Source organism: Anas platyrhynchos, chromosome 1, assembly GCF_047663525.1.
Source record: "Anas platyrhynchos isolate ZD024472 breed Pekin duck chromosome 1, IASCAAS_PekinDuck_T2T, whole genome shotgun sequence".
In the NCBI taxonomy this organism is placed as follows: Eukaryota; Metazoa; Chordata; class Aves; order Anseriformes; family Anatidae; genus Anas; species Anas platyrhynchos.
This window is the reverse complement of record NC_092587.1, coordinates 205,397,081-205,413,301: the sequence shown is the minus strand read 5'-3', so window position 1 is coordinate 205,413,301 and position 16,221 is coordinate 205,397,081. Positions and strand designations below refer to the sequence as shown.

The following is a 16,221-nucleotide window of genomic DNA, read 5'->3' as shown; positions in this document are numbered from 1 at the left end:
ACTGATTCAACTCTTTCATTTTGTAGATTTGTATTTACTTAATTTGTTTCTTGCAGCTGAGTGTCTTTTCAAGATACTACAACAGTGCCATGTCTTAATTAAAGGGATTTCTCGTAGTATTGCATTTTAAATATGCATGTTTTTAAAATATTGTGAAGTTTTTTAGGGTATTGCTGACAGTACCAACCAGGGCTGCGCAGCTGTTTCATACTCCACAATTCATGTTTTTCATAGCGAGTCATTCTGATGTGTTCTGAAAACGTGATAAAAACCCTGCATGGACTTTAAACACCCTTTAAACCCTGTTAAATCCCAAGGAAATGCTCGGCCAGGAGCAAAAATAACTTCATTAATGTGCAGGCAGAATAAATAGATGCTTGCACCACCACGATTGCCAGTCGTGCTGGAGAAAAGCCACCTGAGCCTGGTGACGGGACAGTATCACAAAGAGCCCAAAATTGCAGCAGTGCTCTCTGCAGGTTGTGAAACGTTGAGTTTGGGGATATTTACTGGCATTTTCTGGCTGTTTCAGGTGCGAGCAGCCCCACCGCCCCCTACGCAGCATCATCGCCGGCCAACAGAGAAGATAGAGGACGTGGAAATTACCCTGGTGTAACGAGCGGACTGGTCGAGCAGTAGTGCTACAATCAAGGCCAAACGCCGCATTTGGTCGATCTCGTTTTTAGGCACCTTTGCATGATGAAGACGTTGAATAGAGCAAGAGATAGGGAGGATTTTCTGTGACAGTGACATGGTGGATTCCTTCCCGCGGTCATGACTATTTCGTGCCTTTTTTTTTTTTTTGGGTTTTGGTTTCTAGACATCATTCTTCCTCTCTTAGCACAAACCAAGACGGGCCAAGCAGCGAGCAGAGGATTGCCTTGGAGCAGGTTTCTCTCTTGGCTGAAGATGGTCGATTTTTATACGGAGGCCGAGGAAAGAGCCTCGTTCATGCAACTTAGTCATAGCATACTTCTACCACGTGCATTAGTACAGTATATTACTGTTGCCATAGGAATGTGTGAAAAGATTGTCAATTCTCCAAGTAGCATTACTTGTCTGATTAGCTATTAATCAGATCTTGCGGAACGAGAAAGGGAACTGAAAAAAAAATAAGTATAAGGAGAGGCTGGCTCCTCTTTACTCCCCTTGAGGAAGGAAGAAACAGGAAAATAATCTTATAGATAAGGAAAACTGAGGCAGATCATATGGCGTTAATTACGTTAATGCACACCTCTTCAATAATTAACAGTTAAACAGAACTAAATGTTCTTTGTATTAATATTTATGCAGTACATTTAGTAATAGAGTATCTAATATGGAGGTGCTGAATTAGTAGCAACATCTTGTTCCATAGCATAAACCAACCGGTAGGAAAGTAAGTGAGATTTTGTCTAGATCTGGAAATTGAGCTTCTTTCTTTTTTTTTTTTTTTTTTTCTTAGCAGATTTTGGGGGTTTTGTTTTTTCTTTCTTCTTTTTTTTTTTTTTTAATTTTGGTTTTCTTTTCTTTTCTTTTTTTTTTAAAGTTTTTGGGTCACTCTTATCCCAGTTATTGCCGTGTACTTTATTATCCAACATTAGCAGTGTATCTTTGTCATCAAAAGATCTGGCTAGAGTTAGACGTTACATTTAGAGTATTTACATGCATTATTTAGTTCGTGCATTGGATGGTCCTGTAGTGTTCTCCCACCTGAAGCCAGAGCCAGGAAAAACTCTGGTTTATTCCAAGCCTTCAGACTGCCTTAGTGGCCAAGAGCACAACAGAGCATGGTCGCAAATTCCTCTTAGGCAACAAGTAGAGAGTAAAAAAAATCTCAAAAAAAATCTCAAAGCGAGGCTTAAATCAGAGATCTCTGGGAAGGAGGCTTTTTGTTGGTGGTGGGATGGAAAAGGAAGAGGGTTTTCAAAGCTGTAACACGAGGAGGAAAGGGGAAAACCAGGTGAAAGCAGGTTTCTCTTCATATGTGATTCCTAAATTGCTCTCAGAATAGCAATATCCGTCAGATCAAAGCTGAAAGGCATCACAAGGTTGCTTTTTTTGAGCTGTTGTATGGGCTCGAGTGAACGCGCTCTTCTGTGTTCATTTTTTTTTTTCTAAGCCAGTAAATCGTCTACCATTAGTTTACTAACAAGGGCTATTTTTTGAGGCTGCATTTACAAAAATCATCTAACCAGATTCTATCATAAACTTTGCACATACTTGTAAATCCCAACCCAAGCTGGGTCTCTGAGACATTCGCATTTGCCAATCTCCTTTCCCAGTGGGATCTTTAACCAAGAGTGGGGCTGTTTGAAGAAAAAAAAAAATTCATTGATCAGTTATGAAATCAGTGACTGTCCAATGAAGTCTTTTCCATATTTTTCATTCTTTTGCACCTCTTGTCCTGTTGATCTGTTCGAGGTCTTTTTATGTGTTTATCAAACTTGTTCTTAAGTTTAAAAAAAAAAAAAAAAAGTTTTTAAAAAGATTTAACTGTTTGCAAAAATTTTGAAAGCTTCACAACGCAGAAGAAAAGCAAGTTTTGCCATAATGTTCACGTTCAATTTCTTTGGCCAGTTTTTCTGTGTCCTTCATCCCTGGACTTTCAAAATTCAGAAAGTGTTATTTAAAGTCTCTTTAGTTGTATTTTAAAATATTTTCTGTAAGAGCTGCTAATTTTATTTAAAAAAGAAAAAAAAAAGAAAAAAAAGAAAAGTTGTACAAATATGCCTCCTTTTTAACTATGATTTCTTCATACAGGGCATGTATTCGACGTATCATCATGTACAGCGTCAGTACACTGAAAGCATGGGTGCAAATGCTTTCTTTATATTGGCTGTAAAAAGTTTGTATTTATTATGTATAAAAAGTTGAATAATAAAAAAAAAGTGGAACTAAAGCCCTTTTGTTGCCCTGATACCAGACCCGGCGACGTTTGGGGCAAAAAGTCCGTGGAAGATTTCCACCGGGGGAAGATCTGTGGCTGAGAGAGAGCCTGGCCTTTGGGGACAAAAATATAGAGGTTTTGGGGCATCGTTTTTATGGTTTATTATTCTTTTACGCAGAAACTTGAAACTCCTGCTCAGAAAAACACACAAAAGCTTAAAACAATCTTAAAATATCGCTTGGAGGTGGTATTTATATGAGGAACAAAATCATTCCCCAAATGCAGAGCCGGCAACAAAGCCCCAGCTATCGAAATAATTGCTTAACGGCCCCGTTAGGATAATTGCATAAAGAAAGAGGAGGAAGGTGATTGATAATACCTCTTTGGCGCGATTGTCCTTTAATGGGCTCGATTTGCCTAATTGTGCGTTTCCCCTGCACCAGGAACCAAGGCTCCCTTCGTGCTCTGCCTTTCCCTGTTATTTTCTTCCCAGCTCAGCAGCCCAGCGCCTTGCTTTGCTTCTTTTCCTTCTCGAAGGTGAGTGCTTTTTGGCTAAGTCCTGTGCGAGGTCTCCTCCTTTGAGAAATCCCATCTTCTGCTTTTTAGATCCATTCGCGGTGCTCCTCCAAAAATTACTGTCCTGACTGCTTTGTCCTTTTGTTCAGCGCCTTGCTTGTTGCATCTCTCCTTTTGCTGCTTCACACACCTCCTGTCATTATCAGCACAGTTTATAAACGATGCTAATCCCCAAATCCACCACTGATTTTTCCATGATCTCCTCACCCTGAAGCGCTTCCCAAAGCGCTTTGCCTGCGAGAAGGAGGCAGCTGTGGCTTTAACAGCTCTCGTTTTGAGGCCAAAAGGGAGCCTGGTACAAAGCAGAGGTTATGTGTGGCTTCGTGTTTGGCGTGGGGGATTTAGGGAAAGAGCACGTGGAGCTTGGCCAGTGCAAAGATGGAAATTTTTGAGAGAAAGTGACAGAAAGAATGAATGAAAACTCACTGACAAAGGGGGGGCGATGGTTTCACACCCACCTGGCCCTGCCCGAGCCAAAAAAAAAAAACCACCAGCAGCCAGGGAAGCAGGAGCCAGGCTCTGCTTTGCTGTGCTGCGTCCCAGGGGAGAGCTCAGCCCTTAAAATATGTCCTGGGTTGCATTTGGGCTGTAGCAGACTGTGGTTGATTTTGTATCACACACGGCAGGCCCTCCGGGAGATAAAATCAGGACTGGCAGAGTGAAGAGAGTAAATTATTAAAGCTATTTCTTGGATGCAGCCATCGCCGGGTTGCCGGTCCGGGTACGTGAGGCTGCTTTAATTGCAAGCTGATGAGATTCTCGTCTGAGCATCGAGCGATTCGGTCTGCAGCATCCCTCTGAGCCTCTCCCCGAAAAGAAGAGCTTTCAGATCAGCCAGAAAGCTTTTGGAAAGGAAGCGCTGGAGGCTTTCTGTCATTTTCTGAGCATCCCAGGCTGCTGCTTCGGCTGCCCGGGGTCTCCTGGGAAGCTTCGTGGTCTTCAGCAGGCGGTCGGCTGCCCACTGCCATGGCAGGATCGAGGATGGAGGCTGCAGAGTGTGCCAGGAGAAATGTCCCCAAAAAACGATGTTCTGACACTCCTGAGGAGCCTGCCTGCTTTGTGCACTGGAATTGGGTTGGAAATGGCTTTTGAGGAGTGGAGCTGTCAGAGCAGCGTGACAACAAGTGGGTTCTCCCACTCCTCCCGGCACCGAAATGCATCATTTGGGGCAAAAAACATGCTGGGCTGTGGGTGCTGTCCTAACCCAGGAGTGGAGGAAGCTCTGTCCTCTCCTGGGTTGGATGCTCTGGATGCTCGGGGCTGAGATTTGGCTCCTGGGTTTGGTTTAGGTTTTTCTTTTACAATGCAAATCCAAGAACAATTGCTGTGAGGTGTGCTGCTGCTGTAATTGCTTCTCCTTTTTCCCGTTGTTTGTTAAAAGACAAATGAATTTCCAGGATCAGTTGCGCAGGGAGTGCTGACAGCGGCAGCTTTTCCAAACCCCGTAGCGCAGCTGTTTTGCCCGGCTGAATCCTGCAGACTGGGCCAAATCCAGCTTCACCTCCGTGTCACAGAGGCAAATTACTGCACTGATTAATTAATTTCTCCAGGAGTGGGGCCTCCTTCCTGCCGGACAGCGGGAGGGCACCGCAAGCACCACGTTTGGGTGCGAGGCTGTCAGGCGGGGACCGAAAACAGCCACAACCTCAGGTTAATTAATGAAATCTGCTTGCACGAGGAGATATGAGAGGCTGATGATTTAAAAGCATGGTTATGAGGTTTTTTTTTAATATTAATGTCATGTGGATATGAATATCCTGGTTTCTGAGGAGCGAGGTGTGAGCGATCGCAGCGTGCCTTTACCTGTTCGTGCACCCTTCCTTCGTTTCCATTGCTGTGGAGTGAGCACAAACCCATCATTTTCCTCCAAAAAGAGGTGACAGAAATGAGTGCAGCTCCTCAAAAAGGAGCAGCAAGGGCAGAGGAGGGACAAAGAGGGGATCATGGCTGCTATGATCTCCTTTAACCCAGCCCTCGTTTTGGGAACAGCTCGTGCTGGTTGGCTTTTGCTTGCCGTTGGCTTTGCAGCTCCTGCTCTCCCTGAATCGTCCTGGCTGGAGATAAATCAAGGATGCGAGGAGGTGTTATTCCTCCAGAAAGGCCGGCTTAGTAAACACGCTTCATTTATTTATTAGACCCTGCCAAGCAGGTGTGTCGCATCGCAGCCCGAATGGTTTATTTAGCGCCATGAGTAGCTGCGATCCCCAAAATAAGCCCTTCCTGGACGGCAATCATCTGATATTTTTGCCGAAACTGCTCATTTTCAAAAGCAAATAGCCCCTCGCAACTGCTACCGCTGCTTTGAGCTCGCTATTTAGAGCTATTTCTGAAAGATAAGGAAAAATATAAAAGGTGTTGCATCTTTGGCTCCGCTTTTGCGTTCCGGTCAGGTGTCTGTGTGCTCCTCATGGGTCCCTTGCGAGCTGGCTTCCGAGGGCTCTGGTTAATGTCCTAGAAAATCACCTTGTGCGTGGACTCCCGGCTGTTCTGGCGCTGGTTCTTGCTGGTGGAGGGGGTTCTCAGCGAGCCGGCAGCCTGAAAATGGGGTGAATTTGCTCAGAACAGGCTCAGGCCCCGAGACACAGCTGGCGGCTGGAGCTCGGGGAGCGTTTTTGCCCCATTAGCGCCCGCGGGTTGTCCTCTTGCAGGGGTTATTAGGGCTGGGACGCACACCCCTCCTCTCTCCTTCCCCAAGCAAAGTAAATCCTACAGCCTCCAAACCCCCAGCCTCGTGGAAACAACCCTAAATCTTCATCACCCTGCAGCAGAACGGGTTTCAGTGCTGTCCCCTGGGAGGTGGCTGCGTGCCTGCTGCAAATCACCTCACTGCCTCGCAGAGAGAGCTAAAATGCTGCAGGAGATGAGGAGAGCAGGCAGGTAGAGGTTTTCGGGCTGTGTTTTTTCCCCCTGTGCCTTAGCACTCCTTCTGCCGGGGAGCAGAACCCCAACTCCTTTTGTCCATCCCTGTCCCGGGTTTTGTTTTCCACTTTTCCACCTTTTCTGGGGGGAAAATTCATTAGCCCTGCGGTGTGCCCGATGAAATTGCTGGCTGTAGGGCGGGTGAGTGGGATGGTTTTTCTCTTCCAGCCCTCCAGGATGTGTAAAAAAGGCAGTGGGAGGCAGGTTTAACGCAGCACTGACCTTGGGCTGGCTCCTTTTTCCTCTCGGGAAGGTGAGGGCTCGCTCCGGGAGCAGCAATCAGATTTCCTCCTGCTCCTGCAGCATCTCCCTGTGATGGGGACATGATTTTATCATGGGAAAGCAGCAGCAGGAGGAGGAATCGTGGGCTTTTCCTAGCAGGACGTTCTCCCCCAATGCTGCCTTTTGCCACCGGGGCCTCCCCCCAAAAATCCCACGTGCCTACGAGCTGGGAAAAGTCACCGTTTACCCCGGCCCCTTCGCTGCGAGGCCGCTGCCAGCCCCTCCTGGCTGCTCTGAACGGGAGCCAGGTTCCTGGGGAGCCAAAGCAGGGGACGAGCGGCTTCATTGAGCCCGCTCAATGGCCCGGGGCTGCCATAAACCATGTCGCTGTCTGGGCGATGAAAGGAGCAAGGGGGGGAGGCAGGACAGCTCCCAAATCCCCAACCTGCTCCGGGATGGCTTCCCCGCCGCGAGGAGACCTGCTGCTCACCCCCAGCTCCCCAAAAGGGGCCCCGTCGGGGATGCTGGTGCCACCGATGTGACATCCGAGGGGGGTGTGAATCCCCTGAGCTCTGAGCAGCAGCAGGGAAATGCCCTCAAGGGCGGCCAGCTCTTTCCCTGCTCCCTCTGCACCCCAAAAACCCTAAAAAAAAAAAACTAAAAACCTAAAAACATGGGTTTTTGGGGCAGTGCTGGCTCCTCAGCCGAGCAAAGCAACCTCCTGGCTGTGTCTGGGGCCGGAGGGAGCCAAAAGAGGAATCCCACGCTGCTATTTGTGGGACTGAAACCTTCCCAACCAGGGCTCGGAGCCCCGCTGGCTCAGCCAGGCCACGTCTGGGGGGAGAGGGGACATTCCCTCGCTGCCTGACACCCCCCCCCCAGAGCTCTCCTCTGGGCCATGCTGCCCCCGAAATGCTGACACAACACATAGTTTCTCCTTAATAGGGCATGGAAAAGGCGACGCACGTCAGGGCCAGGCTTTTGGCTCACACCGTGCCTTCCCCTTCTCTTTATGGGGTGCAGAAATGCATCGGCTCGGCAAACCCGGCCTAAAAGGAAGACCTCGGGCAGATATTTCCTGAAGGAAGGTGGTCCCAAGGTGGAAACCTGCAAGCAGTGGGTTTGGTTTAGGTTAGGAGGGTCCTAAAAACTGATTTGAGAGCCAGGTTATTAGGGATTTAGGCTCAGACGCCTGCACAGAGATGTCCTCGGCTCCTGGCCGCCCTACAAAGGATGGGTCCGGGAGGAGGGAGGAAGGGGCAAGGCAGGGTGAGGGGGGCAGGAGAAGAGGTCATATAAAACGTTTTTCTGCCAGGGAAAATGCAGTAGTGCCTCTGCATGGGGTGGAAAAAAAAAGGAATGACTTCTTCAGAGAGGGGACTTCTCCCTCTCGTACCTCTGGTCAGCTCCGTGATCCATCCCGCTGGATAAGGGATGCTGGAAGCACGTCCCAACCTAGTGGCTGAAGTCTCTCGTAAGGTGATTCTCACCTCCTCTAAATTTCACTTCTTTTCTCACCTCCTCTAAATTCCTCTTCTTTTCTTACCTCCTCTAAACCATGAGCTGGCTCTGTCTGTCTACAGGGATGCAGATGCAAAGGAGCAGCAGGAGTTGACAGCACGCCTAAGCAGGTATTTCTGGCCATGTTATACCAGCCCAGTCCAAGCCCTGGGCTCCCAGTGCTCCCAGTTCGATCCCTGTTTGACCTGGCTCCAGCCTCAGTCCCTAGAGGGGGAAATCAGGAGGAGATGGATGGAGTTTGGCTCTGAATTTTGGGCAAGAGGAACTCCTCATTGAGCACAACACACGAAGCTTTCCCCACCCTGGAAACTGTCTCCACTGACATCTAGTGGCAAACCAGGCTTTTTTTCTTCTTCTTCTTTTTTTTTTTCTTCTTTTTTTTTTTTTCCCTTCCTTTTTTTTTTTTTTTTTTTTTTTTTTTTTTTTTTTTTTTTTTCCTCTGGTCCCCATGGGTGCTTCTGAGCAGGCTGGAAACAGGGGCAGTGCAGGAGGTGGCTGCAGGACAGATCATTTTATTTTAATTTAAAGCCATTACCCCTCATCCTGTCACCACTCTCCTTCCCAAAGACTCTCTCCTCATGCTGGCTCAGAAGAAACCCAGCTCAGCATTTCTGTCCGTAGCCAAAAGCCCAGGGAAACCTGAAAACACAACAAATCTGCTCGCAGCAAGCACCCACCTCCCACTGCCTTCATCTGCTTGCTGTGGGAGGACTGTGATCGTGAAGTCTGTGGGTTTTGCTGGATTTTAACCATTTATTTATTTATTTATTTATTTTTTATCTTTACTGCACACAGAGGTGCTCCCAGGCCTCTCAACACCCCTCGCCTCTACCCCTCCGAGATGGAGATCCAGCTGGCACAACGCAGGTGGACCACAGACAGGTGGACCACAGACTTATTTACGGAGCCACGAAATGATGATATCTCATTTTTTCATCCTTTCTTGATATATATTTTTGGCACAGAAGCCCTGTAGTATCCACACAAGGCCCTTTCTGTACAACCAGAGCCGTGCAGTGCCCCTGCCCTCACCTGTGGCTGCTCACTTTTTGTCAAACCTCTAGTGAAGCTATCCAAAAGAAGCCTTACAGAAAGCCCAACAGCTTATTTCAACCTTTTTTTCCACTATTATCCCCTTTTTCACCATTATCCTCAAATCTTCTGGCTCCGTTCTTGGAGGTTTGCAAGGCAGGACTTTCATTTTCTCATTCCTCCCAAGCAGTCCGTATTTACCCGCGTTTGTGGATATTTTCATTTATTAGTTCTCCCCATTATTATGTTTTCTCGTTTACACTGCACATCCAAAAGCCTGTAACCCCCTAAAACTGTAACATTTTTGACAAAATGACCGATTTCTCCATCTTTGGCCACCGTGGAAGTTTTAAGCAAGAAATCCCGTCCTGTTGGTATTCCCGTAACCCAGTGCCCAGACTGCAGGGGTGGTGACATGTCAAAAGAGGACAAAAGAAGTGACGATATGTCAAAAGAGGTAAAAAAACACCTCAAAAGACCTGTCCTGCAACTCCATTTGTCATATTTATTTAATTTGCCTTGAGTGAGGTAGAGGGACCACAGCCCTCCCTCGAGACGCTGCACAAACACAGCAGCCAAGACCTACAGTAGCTCGAAGTTTACAGTTGACCATAACTTATAGGTAACTGTAAATAATTAACAGCTATTGTTAAATTTTACTTAAAGTAAGGGATAAGAGTTTGGCACTCTTGAGATGTCAAGACTCCTGATGTTTCCCTGCAAATAACAGAGAGCTCATGCGCGCTTTTCACATGGTTTTCCTCAGGGGCGTTTCCTTCACTTGTGACTGACTAAAAACAGGAAGAAAGGTGAAAAATAAAAAATGAAACAAAACGCGGTCAGAGCGGGGCTGGCGCCCCCACCCCTCAGCGCCGCTCCCCTCATGGCGACGGGGACGGCAGCCATGAGGGGACGGCGTCTGTAACCACCCTGAAAGCTGCATATCGAGGTGAATTATCCTGTCAGCGCTCGGGCCCTTTCACATCGGCTTTCCAGCCATCTTAACACCGACTGAGGGCGCTCGCAGCCGCTTGGAAAGCGGAAAAACGCCTTGAAAGAGGGCGGGTTAAGCCCCGCCAACATGGCGGCGCCGGGAAAAAACTACATTTCCCATCATCCCTCTCCCCCGGGTAGCCCCCCCACGTGACCTCAGCTGACCAATAGGAAGCGGCGGAAGGCGATATAGCCCGCCCAGGAGGGCCCGTTCCCTCCTTTCCGCCGGGCGGCGCGGCGCAAGATGGCGGTGCAGATCTCCAAGAAGCGCAAGGTGAGGGCGGCCTCCCGCGTCGCCGAGGCCTCGGGGCGCCTCCATATCGGCGGGGCCGCGATGAGGGAGGTCTCGGCTTTCGTCGGCGGCGGGGGATGGCGGCGGGTGGGGGAGGATGGCGGCGGATGGAGGCGGATGAGGCGCGGAGGCCCCGTGGGGAAGATGGCGGCGGGAGGCTGGCGGGGTGCTGAGAGGAGGGAGGGGAGCCGGGCCTGGGGTTTTCAAGGCGGAAGGTTTTATTTTTCTCCTTATTTCTGCGTGAGGAGAGGAGCTGCCAGGCTGCGGGCCGGCTCGGGGGTGAATTTGGCCTAGGTTTAAGCAGAAAACCCTGGCTTGAGGCTGAGTGCTTGACCCAGAGGTTGACTTGGCCTCGTTGCTTTGTAGTTTGTCGCTGATGGCATCTTCAAAGCTGAGCTGAACGAGTTCCTGACTCGCGAACTGGCTGAAGATGGCTACTCGGGAGTAGAAGTCCGGGTCACTCCAACCAGGACCGAGATCATCATACTCGCCACCAGGTAACCGAGACGCTGCTGTCGGGTCTTGGAGGCTGTGCCAGGCTGTAAGAGGTGCTGCTGAACCTTTAAACGATAATATCATTAGGGAAAGACGCTTGGGAAAGAAATCCTGAAGTGATATTCAGTGATACAGCAGCATTACAGCCTCTGCTAGTCAAGGCTGGACAGGGTTAGATGCTCTCTGGAAGCTCTCTGGGATAGTTGCAGGCTCTGACATGGGGACACTTTCTCAGTTAATACTTCACTGTTTTGTCTTTTTACTTTCTCAGTTATACTCTACTGTGTGTTGTTTTTTTTAATTCCAGGACCCAGAATGTCCTGGGTGAGAAGGGGCGCCGCATCCGGGAGCTGACAGCTGTCGTGCAGAAGAGGTTTGGCTTTCCTGAGGGAAGCGTTGAGGTAAAACTGCCTCAGTTAAACCAGTAGTAAGTGGGCTGTTCACTTAGCTGCGTGCTCTGTTCGGGTGGTTTCAGCTGAAAGTTTGCTGGGAGATTATCTTGGGGTGCGTTTTACCTCTTCTCACAAAATGCTGTTGCCCTGAAAGAGGAGGTGGTTGGCTTTTAATGGTACTTTGAGAGCTGTCAGTTGGGCTGTTTTTCGCTGCTTTCCCAATATCTGAGAAGTACATTTCTCTAAAAACCCATAGTAGGGTTTGGAACTAGGTGGTCTTTAAGGTCCCTTCCAACCCAAACCATTTCTGTGGTTGTTTTGTAGAGGATGTTGCTGTACCAACATTGAGGTGAGAAACGAGTCTAGCAGAGAAATTTTTATTAGTATGTTACCATTCCTAATTAATAAATTCATAACGCTTCTGCACTTAGTGCTTTGTTACAGAATGAGCTCTGAGATTGTGTGAGAACTGTAATGAATTAGATAGTCAAGTGACACGACAGTAATTTCCTGATGTCTTTTAAATGGTTGAAATCTGGTGTCCTCGCTCGTACTTTCCTCTAAAAAGTTCTGGGGGAGGCTGGGGGGTGCTATTTTGTGTTTTGGGGTGCTGCTCGCATTTATTCCTGCCCAGCCAGTGCTGCTGGATCACATTATACAGTGAAGGCTGCTGCTGATCTTCATCAGATGCTTAAACTTAATGACAGCGACCTTCACGGAGCGCATCAGGAGTTGCTGGCTCCGTGAATATTGTCCGTGTGATTTTTGAGTGTCTCTTCCTGAAGTATCAGCAGACGTGTTCTAATGGGGATGGGATGTTGAGCAGTAGGAAGCTCCTGCTTTATTTTAACTGAAAACCACCTGGAAATAAAGCCACTGCTGAGTTTACTGACCACTTTGTTGTTTTTTTTTTGCAGCTCTATGCCGAGAAGGTGGCCACAAGAGGTCTGTGCGCGATCGCTCAGGCAGAGTCCCTGCGGTACAAGCTTCTGGGAGGCTTAGCGGTGCGTCGGTGAGTACAGCAACTGCGAGGCAGTGCAGGCTTCAGGCACAATTTCGAAAGAACCCCTCACCACCTTCAGCTTGAAAGTTTAACCCGGTGATGCTGTACATGGAGAGGGCAGTTTGGAGTTTTAATTCCTGCTGTGCGCAGCTTTTTGTGTAGTACACTGTTACTTCTTGTAGTAATTGTATTTCAAAAGTAAATGTTGAAGCCCACAGCAGATCAGATTAAAAGTTGGGTGACTGGTGTGGATAAAGCTTGTGTTTATTTCTGAATAAATGGTTCAAATCACAACTTGAAGCCTTCTGGCTGAACTGTGGTTGAGGTGACAGCGGCCCTGCTCCTCAGATCCCTTCGGTGATGATAAGATGACGAGTCAGAAGCGGGTGGCTCCTGCAGAGTGGTGCCCCTGCGGTATCACGTCCTGTGGTGCTGCGGGTGGCTCTTCAGCAGGAGCATCCCATCCTCATTGAATGATTTTGAGGCATTTGTCTGAGAAAGGGACACAGGGGCTGGCTCCTGCCGTGAAGAATTGTCCACCTTCAGCTACGGAGCTGCTCAGAAAGTCCGCTTGTCACTGTCCTCACAACTTCCCGAGGCCTGGGACTGAAGCTGGTGTAAAATGGCACCAGGGAGTGCAGATTTGGCTGAGGTGCCCTCAACTGACTCAAAATTTGTTCTGCTTTCTGCCTTCAGAGCTTGCTACGGTGTCCTCCGCTTCATCATGGAGAGCGGCGCCAAGGGCTGCGAGGTGGTCGTCTCGGGCAAACTCAGAGGTCAGCGTGCCAAGTCCATGAAATTCGTGGATGGTTTGATGATCCACAGCGGGGACCCCGTGAATTACTACGTCGACACAGCCGTGCGTCACGTCCTTCTCCGGCAGGGTGAGTGGCTCTCCCTGCTGTTTTTTTGTTTCCAAGTGTTTTGGAGCCAGGAGATCCCAGCTGCAGGCGTTCTGTGCCTGCAGGTGGAAGGTTTTCCTCAGCTCTCATGCCCCTCTGATCTTGCAGAATGTTTCTGTTGTGCTGCCCCTGGGAATTGTAACTGATGGGAGATGGAGAAGAGTCTTTCAGCAGACAACAGGACTTGCTGTGGTCTCTCAGAGTCTTCTGCCTTTGCTGCTAGTGGGGATTGAACATTTCCAGCTGATTATGTGATTTTCCAGACACTGATTTGTGTCTTATGGCTTCTGAGGCTGGTAGCAAAACACCTTAAAAATGGAGAAGCACTTCCTGACTGTTCAAAGACTGTTTGCAGTTGGATTCTGGCTCCCGGGGGAAGTCGGGCAGAACATGGGTGCTTACAAGCCCCATAGAAAATCCAACACCACCCACTGACAGTTTTTTCCCCCATAGCTGTGCTGTTTCAGGTCTTCCCAGCTAAACCAGCCGAGCCTGCTCACCCCGGTCCTTCCCCTGGGTAAAAGTGACTTCTGCATCTTAATTGGCTTCGGGTTACTTAATTGCAGAGCATCCCATGTAGGAATGGCAGCACGAAGTCCCTCTCTGCCTTCCCTTCGGTGACGATCCGATGACGAGTCAGACGGTGACGTCCTCGCATCAGCGCAGCCTGCTCGGTGCCACGTTCTGTGGTGCTGTGCCAAGGCCACGTTGGGCAGGACGTCCTACACATTGGATGATTTCGAGGCATTTGTCTGAGAAGGGATAGAAAAACAAAAAAAAACAACAAACAAGGCAGTTGGCTAGGAAACTGAGCTGTTACCCCAAGGAAAAAGTGTTTCACATCAGGCTTAGCATGATGTGAGGATGCAGCATGGTTCTGTTGTACTCATCCTGAGCTGCGGTTAGCAAAATTCATAAAAAAAATACTCTGATTTAGATCTACAGTAACTAAATTATGAAGCTCTACCCCTTTTGTCTTAATTAGCTGCCATCTGTGTCTTGATAGGGAACATTTTTTGATGCAGGGAGGTTATTTGGTAGCCTTCAGGCTTTTCACTGCTGACTGTGCACTTGGTACCTTGTGTTGAATGGTCTTTCCCCTTCTTTTGCAGGTGTATTGGGAATCAAAGTAAAGATTATGTTGCCTTGGGACCCAAGCGGAAAGATTGGCCCCAAAAAGCCTCTGCCAGATCACGTCAGCATCGTGGAACCCAAAGAAGAGATCTTGCCCACCACTCCCATTTCAGAGCAGAAAGGTGGCAAGCCAGAACAGCCGGCCATGCCTCAGCCAGTTCCCACTGCCTGAGGGGTAAGAGCCTGCGAGCAGCGGGACTTAGCGGGGTGAGGGTACTGTGGGAGAGGTTTTGTGGCACCAGGAGGTAGCTAAAACGTGGAGAAGCAAACCAGGAGGGAGCTGTTCTCCTCCTTCAGACAGCTTCACCCTATTCTGGGGGCAATTATCAGCTGGGGTGGCTGTTTTGGGGTGGCTGTCCCCAAAACTGAGGTGGTTTAGTGGCACGCTGCGAAGCACCGGGGCTTGCCCTTCAGTGAGGATACGATGACGAGTCTGAAAGGGAACGTCTGAGTGCCCTGCCTCGTGCTGTGTTCTACAGCATGAGGTCTGGGACCTCGGGCTGGGATTTGAGTGACCTAGAGGCATTTGTCTGAGAAGGGCTCCGTGCTTGAGGTGTTTTCACACCCCTTAGCCCACCTACCAGCACGCAGCTGACCCCATGAACATGATTTGTAGGCAGATTCCATAAGAAAATGATCCAGGTTTGAACTCCTGTCTCTAAATAAGTATTTTGGGTAGGAGAATGGAAATGGAAAATGCTCTGCTACCATCTCACTCAGTATCTTGTTCTTTTTTTTTTTTCTTACAGGTTTTGCAGCATCTGCAAGCAGAAGCTTGGCTGTCCTGAAAACATCTCTTAATAAAATCACAAAAGACAGCGTTTGTGGGGGTGCTTCTTTTGCAAGGTGCATTCAGAGAGAGCCCCACTCCCATCTCTGGTGTGGAAGGAATTCCTTCGCGTTTTTTCTAGCCTGTGTTACCTTCTGGAGTGATCTAAACAGAGAGGGGACAAAAAAATCTATCTGGTTTCTAGATAGAGATGGAGCAGCAGTGTGGTGTTTAGGGCATCACAAATATCTCCAAAACCTGGAGTCGTGGCAAATCTTTAATTACCTACCGGTCTTTCTCCAAGGTTTCCAGAAGGGGGAGCTTTTTAGTGATGTCCAAAGCCGTTGTGATCAGCTGAAGTATTTTACTTTTTACCAAATGCTTTTTTCACCTGTATAATTCAATTTTCCTTTTCAATCTAAGACCATCCTGCACTGTGGGCCTTTCAGGGCTACAGAGGAGTGTTTTACAGCTCCTGGTGGGGAGAGGTAACGTCACTTGGTGGTGATACGCGGTGAAACAACCTGGGCAGGCATTCACACATTATTTGGGGAAAAAAAAGTGTGTGTATATGTAGATTTCAAACCTGTCCTAAATATTTAGATGCAAACACATTTAAATGGTTGAAAAAAAACTTGTCTTCCTTTGAGGCTTGAACAGACAGCGTATTAATTTGTTGCTGTGTGGTGAGGAGCTGTAGGGTTACGTAGGTAGATCCTGAAGCTGATAACGAGGTTACAAGGCTACTTTTTTTATTTTTTTTATTTTATTTTTTCCTTGGGAGTAGCTTTTGCATCCAATTCCCCATTTTCTGAGGGCTCCTCTGCAAGAGCTACGTAGGCAGCCTCTGAACAGGAATTTCAAACTGACAGCGCCAGAAACTTGCCTGGCAGAGGATGTGCGAGCCTCAGCCTTCCTGTTCCTGGCGCTGGCAGGGAGTGAGGTCTGTCAGAAACAGATGTGTCCTCTCAGGGTGTCACGGAATGAGCCTGATTTTCAGGTTCCTGTGCACATCTTCCAGCGGAAAGCTTTAAAAACCCAAAGTTTTTGCTTGTTAAATGTTAGAATGCTACCAACAGTGATCAGTATGTGGGGTTTTTTT

At 48.4% G+C, this 16,221-nt stretch overlaps 2 protein-coding genes and 3 non-coding genes across 6 annotated transcripts in view; all 5 read left to right on the top strand.

The window, feature by feature from the left end:
- The window catches only part of FCHSD2 (FCH and double SH3 domains 2), a 136,365-nt gene extending 133,484 nt beyond the window's left edge, over positions 1-2,881 (top strand). For both annotated transcript variants that reach the window (XM_027462102.3, XM_027462093.3), the window contains one exon: positions 533-2,881. In XM_027462102.3, the coding sequence (XP_027317903.2) occupies positions 533-616 (84 nt within the window). In that variant the 3' untranslated portion in view covers positions 617-2,881. The remainder of the gene's footprint in view (positions 1-532) is intronic.
- A 7,376-nt stretch (positions 2,882-10,257) lies between these two features.
- On the top strand, positions 10,258-15,168 carry RPS3 (ribosomal protein S3). Its single transcript, XM_027466167.3, has 7 exons — positions 10,258-10,406; positions 10,791-10,921; positions 11,227-11,320; positions 12,229-12,323; positions 13,011-13,198; positions 14,329-14,525; positions 15,100-15,168. The coding sequence occupies exons 1-6, from the start codon at positions 10,377-10,379 to the stop codon at positions 14,520-14,522; spliced, it is 732 nt and encodes a 243-aa protein (XP_027321968.1). The 5' UTR covers positions 10,258-10,376; the 3' UTR covers positions 14,523-14,525; positions 15,100-15,168.
- On the top strand, positions 12,667-12,816 carry LOC113842466 (small nucleolar RNA SNORD15). Its single transcript, XR_003495001.1, has one exon. It is a non-coding gene; the product is annotated as a small nucleolar RNA SNORD15 (small nucleolar RNA).
- LOC113842467 (small nucleolar RNA SNORD15) lies at positions 13,829-13,977 on the top strand. Its single transcript, XR_003495002.1, has one exon. It is a non-coding gene; the product is annotated as a small nucleolar RNA SNORD15 (small nucleolar RNA).
- Positions 14,759-14,889, top strand: LOC113842468 (small nucleolar RNA SNORD15). Its single transcript, XR_003495003.1, has one exon. It is a non-coding gene; the product is annotated as a small nucleolar RNA SNORD15 (small nucleolar RNA).
- Positions 15,169-16,221: the final 1,053 nt, after the last annotated feature.

Bases quoted from the DNA above. Each gene is read 5' to 3' on its own strand.
- RPS3 (XM_027466167.3), top strand. From the start codon at position 10,377: ATGGCGGTGCAGATCTCCAAGAAGCGCAAG. The intron at 10,922-11,226 runs GTAACCGAGACG...TTTTAATTCCAG, and splicing joins ATCATCATACTCGCCACCAG to GACCCAGAATGTCCTGGGTG. The intron at 12,324-13,010 runs GTGAGTACAGCA...TTCTGCCTTCAG, and splicing joins GGAGGCTTAGCGGTGCGTCG to AGCTTGCTACGGTGTCCTCC.